The 12428-nt window shown below is 41.0% G+C and overlaps 1 protein-coding gene and 1 long non-coding RNA gene across 3 annotated transcripts in view; one reads left to right on the top strand and one right to left on the bottom strand.

Annotated features, from left to right (window-relative positions):
• gabbr2 (gamma-aminobutyric acid (GABA) B receptor, 2) overlaps positions 1-12428 on the top strand; it is a 174899-nt gene that overhangs the window by 148083 nt on the left and 14388 nt on the right. For both annotated transcript variants that reach the window (XM_018697593.1, XM_018697592.2), the window contains one exon: positions 11994-12104. In XM_018697593.1, the coding sequence (XP_018553109.1) occupies positions 11994-12104 (111 nt within the window). The remainder of the gene's footprint in view (positions 1-11993; positions 12105-12428) is intronic.
• LOC108897805 (uncharacterized) overlaps positions 1-12428 on the bottom strand; it is a 39770-nt gene that overhangs the window by 19475 nt on the left and 7867 nt on the right. The window lies entirely within an intron of this gene.

The following is a 12428-nucleotide window of genomic DNA, read 5'->3' as shown; positions in this document are numbered from 1 at the left end:
TTTGTCAAGATAATATCACTTAATTCCATAATTCATTTACAGTAACCCGTTTTTTTAGAAGTATGTCACAGCTTTCCAAACCCCGAGTCCTATAGCTGAGGCCAGCGGACGGAGTGCTGCGGATTCAAAATGATGGGTATGTAAAGAAACTGAAGTGAAGTAGAGACAGAGGAGACACCAGGGGAGGAAGAGATAGATGATGAGATGATAAAGATGACAGTGGTATAGAGAAAGAATAGGAGAGGCAGGGCATGGATTATATAACAACAAAAAAGAAAAGAAAAGCTGTAGAAGCACAGATTCCATTAAAGACATAGAACGACATAGTATATGCATAGAATACGATGCAAAATTGTGGTTAGTATAAAAATTGCCATCTACTCCCTTGGAAAAATAGACAAACAGCACTCAGAGGCCTCTACCATGAATACAGTACAGTACTCAGTGGTTCGCTTGTGAATAACACAGCCAATTAAGCAGCCACAACACAGGGCTCATGGCAACTCGAGGCCTCAAAGGACTCAATTACTGCTCTGGGTTTGCTGGAACAGAGGGAGAAGTAAAGCGAAGACACGGGGAGACACATTCCTCAAAAGAGGACAGTGCGGTTTCCCTCTACAGGAAGTACAGAGATTCTTATTGCTGTCCATATGCAACATGGGTAATCAAATATCATGATGATGGTGTTTCCAGAGAATAATGGTGTTCGGTTGTTTGCTTTTTCTAACAGGGAAGTGCCTGGTTGGGATTTCCACAGCCAATTTTCTCCTTCTGCATAAAGGATAAGAAAAATGAGCATTTGCAAAAGGTTGAAATAGGTCATTTATAGTATGCATTCCTATTGTGTTGAATCACTGTTGCATTTGATGTTATTAGGTACTGAAGCGGCAAGTATTTGCAAGCAAATTAATTCATTCTGTGAACATATTGCACTCGCTCATGGCAGGTTTAAATACAGTAGGTCCGCCTGTTCAATTAATGTTTAACATGGCAGATCATTTCCAGTAATTTCCTGAGGAAGATATTATGTGATATAATAGGATGGTCTTGTATCAGACAGTGTAAACAGGCAGGGAGAGAAATGAATGGAGAACAATGGAAATTATTTCTTGGCAGTAAAGCTAGTTTCTGGCACGCATTTATTTGACAAAGGATGATGGGAAATGTAGTGAAGCAGGTAAAATGAAAAAGGGTTATTACTGACATAATGATGTTGGGCTTTTATTTCGGCGTATTGTGGTCCATAATTACTACCACTGGTTCTCACATAAAGGGCAATGGCACCAAAGGCTGTTCTGGTATTGAACCAAATCAAAAATAATCACCTTGAGGAGAAAAGAGGGTGAGAGAATAAGAATGGGTTGAAGAGTGTAGCAAGTGATTAGATAAGAAGAGGGAAAAGGTCATCAATGAATGTCATCCTCAGCTCTTCAATCAGGCACTAGAGCAGAATGATGTATAAGAAGTTTACCATTAAAATGAGATTTATGCGATGTATCATTTTCAGTGGCAGAGGGAGCAGAGGTGTATGAGTTTGTTGTTGGAAAATGTAGGATAAAATATGTGCTGCTTGTGTGTTATACATCGCTTTAGTCACACTCCTACTAATCTCTAAGATTGGTGATTTAACAGGCACAATGAGGGTCCATCTATCCTGGAGTGGACTGCCTGTCCTCCTGCAGATGAGGTTTTGAGTCATCAACAGGCTAAAATGAAACCTGTTTTAAGCACCAGAAAAAGGCAGCTGCTAAAAGAGAGATAGCTGGAAGGGAAATGAGAGTGAAAAAGACAGAGAAAGAAGAGGAGAAATACCTAAGGGTGAGGTGATGTGTGAGAGTAACTTGTCATATCTGATGGCTTATCCCCGGTTTTTGGTGCTTTCCATTTGTCACAGATTCAACCAGGATTTATGAGCTTCTTCAGAGCTACAAATCCTGATTATGGCCCTTCAGATAAAGAATGACACCCAGGTGTTAAAGGGAGTGTGTTTGTGTGGACTGGATGGTTTAATTTTCCTTCGGTAATGGGGAGGGGCATGTGTGTGGAAAATGTAGACTGAGTGCTCATTTCCACAAATCCTGGACAGTCTAAGACAGTGTCTAAACTACACCAAAGCAGCACATAAAACAGAAGAAAAAAAAGAAGAAAATATTCCTCGGGTTGAGGTAAACATATAGTGCAAGTTGCCTGTGTATACTGCTATGTTGTATATTTTGTCACATACATGTGAGACAACAACTGGAAAAATTGCATGAACAAGCCCTAAATCGTCCCACCTAGTAGCAACATTGCAATCAGTATTTTTTATTTTTGTTTTAAGGAAATCATTAAAAATAAAGACATTCTTTTATTGCTGCAGACTGGGCAAAGCAATAGCCGTATGCCAGAGAGGAATTTATCATAATGAATATGGGCTAGTGCTAGCAAACTACAGAATGTCACGAGCAATCAAATCATATAAGAGGTTTTTGTGCTTTATAATGTAAAGAGCTCAATTAAAAACCCTCAGCTTTGCTTTATTTCTTCAGACAAATAGAATCCTAGTGGGACCAAAGGTAATGGCTTGATACTCTGAGACCTTCCTGTGACAAGTGAGCAAAAACATGAGTGGAGTCTGCGTATTTGGAGTTTCTTAGAGATGACAGTTGATACAAGTAAAGTCTCTAACTCTCCTTTTAGACTAATCAACTACTACACTTCAAAGACCTGGATTACCTCTCAATTCATACATTCAGTGTCATCCTCCATGTGTATAACCCCAGGAGGAGAAAGTTGCTCTCCACCTCTGCAGTAATGTGCTACCATACCTCTAAAAAAAAATGCACCCTCCTCCCCGCAGTAAACCGACCTCATTAACAGTATTCCCACCTCTCTGGCTTTATACCACCTCCCAAGGAATAAACCTAACCCCCCCAGCTCTGTACAAACTTATAATGATGTACCCACCTCCTCCACAACCGTGGTAACAATGACATAAGGCAGTTACAGTTACACCTAACATACAGCCCTAAGCTACGCAGTGTGCAGATGGGCGCTTTGATGAAAGCTCGCGTTATGACAAGGAGTTATGTTAAAGAATAGCAGCCATAAAAGCAGTTGGAGCCTATGATAACAAAAGCCTCAGCTCGCAGTCTAGCAGACTGCCAGGCTATACCGCAGCATTTGCATATTCTAATGAGCCCAATGTTCAGGGTTAGCCGCTTACACTAATGACGCGTTTAGTTCTTAATAAATCAGTTAAGGCAGCTCCCTGCTGGAGCCCAGGGAGCTGCACTTGTGTGTGTGTATGTTGATCTCACTGACTGCATATTTCATTATAATGTAGGTTTGTGTATTTGTGCGTGTGCCATTATGCTGTAATTTTGTGAGAATGCATAAGTGAGTGAATAAGTCTGTTTGTGAGCACTTATCTGCTTGTTTCTGTCTTAATGCTTGTGCCAGCTTGTGTGTGTGCGCGCGCGTGTGTGTGTGTGTGTGTGTGTGTGTGTGTGTGTACATTTTTTTTTCTTCAGCCAGTTCTTTAATTTGTCTGTGTGTGGGCTTCTTTTACTATAATTGTGGGCTCCAAAAATCAGGAGCCTGCTGTACTTATGAGGTCCAACAGCTTCACAGGGACCAAAATGGTGGATCCTACAAATTTAAGGGTTAAGATTTGGTTTTGGGATTATGGTTAGGGTTAGGCATTCAGTTGTGATGGTTAAGGTATGGGGCTAGGGAATGCATTATGTCTCTGATGGGTCCCCACAAAGATAGGTGTACAGGATGTGTGGATGTGTGTGGGTGTGTTTTCATGGTTTCTGCATGTGTGGAAAGGATACTACCTTCTGTTCCACTACTTTGAAGTTTCTTCTATTGAAGATGTGGTATGACCAACTCACTAGATTTTGTATTTCTCCACCTTTTACTTGTCAGTTTTAAAACTTGACCTACCATTATTTCCTGTGTCTTGTGTTGTTTTACTCACCTCAAATCCCATCATATATATATATATATATTTACTGATTGCTCTTGCATTACACATACACATATATACTTCTCTCTACATGTAATTCTAATGGAAATAACAATGAGGGTGTACAACATGTAGAAACTACTTGTGTTTGGTCCTGTCATCTCTATACTCTATACACCTCTCCTCACTCTGTGAGGCAGAACTCAGACCATGAAAATTACTTTGGGACAGCTTTTCTGCTGGCCAGTGTGTTCACCACCTCTGCTGACAGTGCTGTCAGGAGTGCAGTAACTGACACAGTACACAGAGAGTGTCACTGAACTGGGACTACAACACATTTATGTTTTCTTTCATAGTGTGACAGTTCTTGAGATTTTCTCACAGCCATCCAAAAATGTGATTCTCAGGTAGAATGTAAAACTTGACAGGCATGATCTACATGTTTTTTTCAATTTAACAGTTCCAGGAAAAGCATGCTGGGCAACTTCTACTGAAGAAGAGGAAGGAGAAGAAGCAAGGATATAGACAAAATCAGTGAATAAAATGAGAAAACAGAGTCAGATGTTAATTTCCCTGCATGAAGCTGCAGTTTGATTCCAGTCTTAGTGTACTCTTAGGTCAGCCAGTTATCTGAACAACACAGAATCAGTCCTTTGTCCAAAAAACAGTTTCATCATGCCACTGCCAATTTGGCCCAGTGGTGGTTAGAAGGTCGTTGGGCCACAGTTCTATCAGAAGGATTAGTCCTCAAATGGGATTACAGGCTTGTATGAAAAAAGGAAGAAAAGTGAGTGGATGCTCAAGCAAGCAAGAGAGCAGAAATATTTAAATGCAGACAGACACAGTCAAGTAAAGAGATCATTTTATCATCATTAGTGAGGAAGGGGTAAGGAGAGAGAGGAAAAAAGGATTGAAAGATTTGGAGGAGTGTGTCTATGCGTAGAATAAAAGATTGTGAAATTATGTTTCATTATGTTTTATTTTTTATAATTTATCTTATCTCTGCATTTTTTTCCCTCCACTTTCCCTTTCTTTCTGCCTCTACTTCATTCTCTTGCTCTTAAGTGAGCCAGAATAAAATCTGTGATGATGCACTGGAGTGGAATATCCTGGTTACCCATCCGGTGTGATGAGGACACTACAGTAAAAGACACACAAGCCCTCTCACATAGGCACACACACGCACATATACACTTATACAGTTAGATGGTGTTCACACACACACACACACACACACACACACACACACAGAGTGAAGTAGGATGGCTGAGACCCACACGGCTCAGAGTGCCAGCAGCGTCTTGCTGCCCTGCCACCATGGCCCCTCTGCATGTAGGTCAGCCTCGGCCGGCGGCGTCCCCCCCCCCCCCCCCCCCTTCTCTCACTCCCTCACTTTGCTATTCCCCTAGATGTAGGCCTGAAATTCTTTTGATTTTTTTTTACGTGCTGTCATGTAGAAATCCCGTATGTCCAAATCATCCAATTTTTTATCAGAAAAGCATATTTCAACAGTTTTTTTTTTTTTTTTTCAGTTCATTCAAAAAATTCAAAATCACAAGATGTGGAGATATGCAATTTTCTTTGGACAGCAACAAAGTTCTACTATGTGTATTTTTTCTGGTGTCATCTCTAAATAACCCATAATTTCAGTGGAGTAATAATGAATAAACAAACAATTTTTCCATACAGTCCAGATGGGCCACTTCACACAACAGAACTCCCAAAGTGTAGTTGGTTATAAAACCAGACACATTTTGGAAAAATTTTGAGAGGTAATGCAGACTTTCAGTGAATAGAGCTTTTGCATTTCAAGCTGCTGTTTGCAAGTCTCCTTCCCTCCTTGGGAAGTTCTCGTTCCTGATTTTAGTCATCCAGAACTTTTCAGACCCAGACAGGTGATGTTTGTGCATCATCTGATGTTTGTCATCTGATGTTCAAATCCTTAGCCTCATGAAGTGATGGAATCAGGTGCTTTGTTGTTATTGCACCCACACCAGCATCAGGAACAGAGAAAAGAGCCTTTAATAATCTCACCTCAGTGGGGGAGGCTGATGTTATCAGATTTGGAGGCAGAGCTGGTTTTAAATAACATTCTATTTATTTCATCAGGTGAGAGGCAGATGCCATGGTGCAGTGTATGAGAATGATGCAATTTGCTTAGATATCATAGCCAGTCAAAAGTCAGTTGATAACTAATCTGCAGTTGATTGACCATGCTCAAGTATTTCAACATGAGTGATTCCTTATGTTTATGTGCCATTTCAAGCTGCTGTTATTGTATTCACATGCAGCTGACAACAATGTCCATGCTACAAACTAGACCGGTATGTACTGTATACCACATATAAGTAAAGTGTTTCCCATTTCTCCTCAAAAAATATAAAGTTTTTTCCCAAGTTGGTCCAAACTCCTGAAGTTTTAAGTTGGTTGTAATCTGTCATCACAGACTGGCACACAGCAAACACACAGGTTTTGCACTGTCTGTACTATCTTTGTCCATCTTTGTGAAGGTAAAAAGCAACATTTTGGCAACAGCATGTTTGCTAGCTGCCAGCCAGTGTAAGAGCAGTTTCCAGCCTGCTTGCACTGTGACAAAGACTACTTACTGGCTGCAGGTAAAATAGGACAAATAGGAAGAATATGAATTTGAGGGGAAAATTGGGTGCATATTCTTGAAATATGATAAGTATAGCAATTACAGCTGCAGGAGTTCCAGCCAGCTGTATGCATAATTTAGGGCAAAAACTAAAAAAAGGTTGAAAAATTAGGATCAGGGGTTGCTTTGTGTCAGAATGAGTCAGTCAGTGCTGCCTTTAACTTAAGACTTTGGTTTGACATCTGGGCTCTGGGTGGACATGTAGTTGTTACTGTGTGGTGAGTCTACAAGAAAATATCTCCCTAACTGGGTATGAACTCTTTCTTTTTGGCATCACAGGCATCAACCTCCCTGTCCAACCAGCTGAGTTAATCACCCGCTATGCACTTCTCCTATCTGCTTGTCTAAAGGCCATTATTGCTGTTCAGAATTTGATAGAGGGCCTGTGAAAACGGTGCTCGCTGCTTTTCAAATGATTTTGTACAAATTACTGTGGCACCATAATGCCTTTCATCTTCCCTACTTCCTTGCCCTCTGTGCTCTTGATGTCGCCCCCCCCCCCACTCTCCTAATCTCCTATCGTGGCTTTTCTATATTCCCTTATTCATTCCTTAAATACCTCCATCCTTTTAATATTTTTCTCAATACACCACAGTTGCTTCTCCTGCTTTCCCCAGTCCTAGAGACTGTGAAACTTCTTGGGTCTCTCTTCCTAAACTACTTTCAACAAACATGATGTGATTTTTGCCACAACTTTAATTGTGCTTGTTGTAATGACAGCAATTACCTTAAAATGGCAGAGACAGGCTGAAAGTGACACACGACAAAATGCTAAAAATGTCTTCATTTGCACGTATGAAAACAGTTGGCGCTACAGAGGATAATGTGTTTGTGTTTTTGTGACATCTCCATTAGACAGCACTGCAGTGTGTTTCTCTCCCTGTCTCTGTGCCCAGGCAAACAGTTGGCAGGGGCTGGAACCCTAGGCATCAGCTAAACACCATGCCACCCGCTGACATTCAACCCATTACCAATCAGAAATCAGAAAATCCAAATTTATTTATTATTCAATATATAACACATGACATTGCTTAGTGTTCTGAGAGATTTCAGATAGCCTCAGCGTACATAAATGTAAATTACTTAATCCCTGGAGTAATCACAACACAGTAATTTTATGCAGTGTTTTTATGATAAAACTTTTACAATCTCCCCTGAGGACAGAAAGAAAAAAATATATATTCTAGACTGTTTTTTTGTGATTCTCATTTTCTCTCCCCCTGTGCTACTCACCCTCCATCATTTTCTTTGCTTTTTAGAAATACTACAGCAACATAAATTGCTGCCATAAAGTCCAAAGCTCCACCCACAACCTCTATCTTTTGTCCTCATCTTTCTCTTTCTCTCTCCCTGTCTTTCACCATGGTGGGATCTCCTCGGTTGTAATTTCCAGTATGAGTGATGGAGTGTATCTGTCAGTGTTTGCCTGATAGCTCATCTATACATGCACGCACACTTTTGAACAAAAACTATCACTAACACATACACACACAAGTCCAGTCACATTACGTATGTGTGCTCACAGAATGTGCACACGTTGGCACCCACAGGGACATATGCTCGTGTACACACACACACACACACACACACACACACACACACACACACACACACTGTGTGAAGCAGCTGCAGGTGACAATGAGTGAGCTCTCCATTTCCTCTCTCACTTGTTGGGCTATCTCTCCCTGCTTTCCACCAGGCCAGAGGCCATAACATACTGTAGTCAGAGCGAGATCCATATCCAGAAACAAGCCCCGTTAGCTGTGATTGTGGAGTCAGGGGTAAACTGGATGCAGGATGTGGCTGTTTTTTGTCATTGTTGTTGTTGTTTTTAAGGGTTTTTTCATGTTTTTTTTTTAACATTTAAATGACACTTGGAAGGATAATACCAGTATTTAATGAGGGTTTAGTGAGTTTACCACAAATCTTCTGGCAGTAACTTTCCAAAACACATCATACATCTTAAGTTTTTTAATTTGTTTTCTCTCCTTCCAGGCAACTCATGGTTTCTAATTAATTTAGTACAGTATAAAAATCAACTTGCAGAGACTTGAAACAAACACATACACAGCTAGTCTTATTTTTCTGCAAAGGTACGTACATTGTTGCATGGAAACTGAATGCTTAAGAGCCAATTGCTGAACAGCATTCCATCCACAATCTTTGTTGCAGCATCAAAGTTTCGAATCCAATGGACAAAACAATCAAACCTGGACATTGTCAACAGGGTAATGTACATTCTGATTTGATTTTCAGGAGCCAACTCTCAAGTCTCAGATGTCAGTGCTCTCCACCAGTGCATTTATGTAACAAGCTGGGAGATTTATATAGGGCTAAAAACAAGCTCAGTGACAAAGAAAAAAACAATACACTTTGTTCTGTTCCTACCCCCATGTGTTTCTCTGAACATCCATATTGATCACACAGCAACTGTGTCTAGAAGAACACATCTGATAGTCAGATAGTTGGAATTTACAGTCAAGTTATCCTTAATCTTGCCCCCAACTTCCCATAGCTCTTTCTGATGTATTCACTCACCCTCGCTACTCTATTTATTTCTTCCTTTTAGAATTTCCACTCCTCCTTCACTTTAAGTTATTCTTCCCATATCTCTTAGAGGAAACAGGATTGACAGCATCTATTTCTCTTACCTCTCCACACCATCATTTCTACCTTCTTCCCATCTATTCTGCTATCCCTTTGTTATTCCATACATTTCAGCTTCCATCTTCCCATCCATACCTCTTGCTCCCATCCTCTCTCCACCCCACCCTCCATTTCTTTCTCCCTCTTCCTTCCATCACCCCCCTCATCGCCTCATCTCGCTCCATCTCTCCATAGACAATCTGCCAGTACTGTGCCCTGCTCCAGCCCTCCCAGAGTGATCCCGTTAGAGAGCTAATGCTGTGAAAAATGACAGTGAACCGGCACTTTTACTGCCATCACCACCGCTTTGGGGCCGCCTGCCGCCTACAGCCCTGTTGCCTGGCAACTCCCCAGACAGCTTCCCTCCAAAAGGCGAGAGCTCCTGTCTGCTCAGTTGTGATAGAGACCCGAGCCTAATAAGCATTATATCTCATTTTGTCTTATCATTTTGTTGTTAGTGACACAAGTTTGCTCCAAGCTGAGACTATGCAAAAAGCACTGATGCAGAATGTGTCTCTCATATTGAACAAAATGATTTGCAAGAAGTGTGACTTCTTGGAGCATTGTTTTTTGAATAAGAGGTCGCTCAGCCAAAAATCATAAATATACATAAATGACTAAGATGCAGATGAAGCAGTGAAGCTTTTCAGTAGAAAAGAGATGAGGAGCTCTGACCTCATTACAGGTTTCTTGAATGCAAACTGGGAATATTGCAGAATGATTGTATTCACTGTACAGATTGTTGTGTAACTGTATTACTTCCTACAGAGAGGATTCCTGCCACTGACTACTGCCCAGAGAACTGGCCAAATCAGGACATCTCATACATAACTCATGATTTTCTCATGTTCAGTCCAAGCACATTACTTAGATAAAAAGTAGGCTGAAAGAAATTTTTCATAAAGAAGTTACCTGTAGTTACATGATGGAAATGTCATGCTTGAGTTTTAGGGTCTGTTTTCTGTACTGTGTCAGCTAATTATGGTTAAATGAACAAGAGTCTGCTACTCAAGTCCCAAAATGTTCACAGATATGAGTGAAGTGCAAGCCATGTGGTTGTCACTGGAACTCTCAGAAGGGGTTACAAGAGCAATTTGACAGTGTGTGTAAACTCATTGCCACAGATGCGATCCTTGCTGTTTATTGTGTTTCTGTTTTGAGACATCTGAGTTTTTGAAGATCTTAGGAGGATGGTGGAAAACTTGACTCTACATCTGAGTAGTGAGGGATGGTTCCACCTGCTGCCACTGTGTCTTTTTCCGAACTCCTGTGTGATACATAATCCTTGGCAGAATTGAAAGTTGAAAGCAAAAGATGATGAGCGCAAGCTGGATGAGGAACACAGTGTGAAAGTTGTATTTCAAGGCAGAGAGGCATGGGAATTAAAGCTAGAAAACTTTACTATAATACAGCACTTCAAGGATATCCAGAAATTATATGGTACAGGCCATTTCTGTTCAGCTCTGTTATGTGAATCAGTGTAGCTCTTAAAGCACCAGTTTCCTATTTCAAGCGATCATCCTATTGAGAACCATTAATGTGGTAAGCCCATCAAGGTCATAGAGAAATGCATGAATAGTTGCAATTTCCATTCATGTGAGCTGAATGAAGAATATATGGGGTCAAAGTGACTTGTGGAAGAGATATTTTGCAGCACCTAGAGGGATCTGTGTGAGTGCATTATCAGTGATGAGAGCATTGCGTGTATACATTAAACAAAGCAGATACACAGAGCAGAATGTATGAGGACAGAAACAAAGCCAGCATCTCAGTATTTTTCTTCTTATCTTGCTTTCTGCCTTAAAGGAATTTGCTTATGAACTGAATTTCATCAATTCACACACTCTGCTGTAGATGCCTGTGCACACATACACTCTCATACACAGACCATCTGCTGAGCCATTAGATATGTCTTACTGTAAATAAGCCTGAAGACACACACACACACACACACACCTAGGGAGCAGGATGGCAGTATGCCCAGCCTTGCCCCAGGTGTCTCACAGTTGATATATTGGTGTGGCCGCAGATGAATCCATGCAGGCCAAACTAATGCTCTTATTAAAGGCTTCTTAAAGCTCTGCCTAACAGAGAGAGAGAGAGAGAGAGGAAGAGAGAAAGGAGTTGATGTGTTTTAGCATATTAATATCCACCTCAGGTGCTAATTTGCCCTGTAAGTCACCTGTGTCACAGGCTGCGCTGAAAGACAAGTGGAAATAAAAAAGAAAGCAGGGGGAGAAAATGGAGCGACGGGGGCAGGATGGAGAGATAGTGTGACGGAGACTGAGTGAGAAACTAAGAAAGAAGGGGGTGTAAATCACATTAATGAATAAGCTTCATTAGTTGTGCCCATTAGCATCCTAAGCACGGATTAATTTAACTTCAGCCGACTTTGGAAGCCCAGTGGCCATGATGGGACACAGTTTGATTACACACCTGGATGTTTGATCACTGACACCCTTCATTTTGACTACCAGTGGACAGTCTGCGTAGCTTTTAGCCCTGAATGTGAAATTAGAACACCTGCAAAGAGACTAATGTGGAAACGGTCCATAGGCTTACGAAGATTTCCTCCTTCTTGGGCTCACTTACTGGTTTTCTCTGTTGGATTTACCATTCCTCAGAGGAAGGAAGCACTTGCTTCACATTATTTGTTTATCTGTCTAATTTGCTTAAGTACTTTTTGGGTGTTTGTTTCAGTCAGTTCTCTTTCTGTCTCTTTGTTTGTGTTGTCACTAGGCGGACCCCCAAGGCCGAGACATTGCTATCCGTCCCTTCTTGGAGCACTGTGAGAACACCCATATGACCATTTGGCTGGGCATCGTCTATGCCTACAAGGGACTGCTAATGGTGAGAGGAGAGAAAACATTTATTTCCATACACTTCCATTTTCACTCAAATGTAGTGTAAATGCACTGTACAAATGTACAGTATCTGCTGATGTGGCTCTTTATAGCCTCATAAATGTGCATGCATGAGGCTTAATGCCTTTCTTTTCATGTTACATGCCATGTAAGGTGGTTTCACAAATGTGCTCCAGCACTAAACCTTGAATATCTACTTTAAACCTCTTGACAGATCTGTGTAAACATATGGCTTACAGGCCTGTATGTCAATTGACTGCCATCCTTTAACACAAAATGACACAGGGCAGCCATCTTGGCCTTCTTTACA

Source organism: Lates calcarifer, linkage group LG3 (assembly GCF_001640805.2).
Source record: "Lates calcarifer isolate ASB-BC8 linkage group LG3, TLL_Latcal_v3, whole genome shotgun sequence".
Lineage (NCBI taxonomy): Eukaryota > Metazoa > Chordata > Actinopteri > Centropomidae > Lates > Lates calcarifer.
Note: the sequence above shows the minus strand (reverse complement) of the source record. Positions and strands in the feature narration are given on the sequence as shown.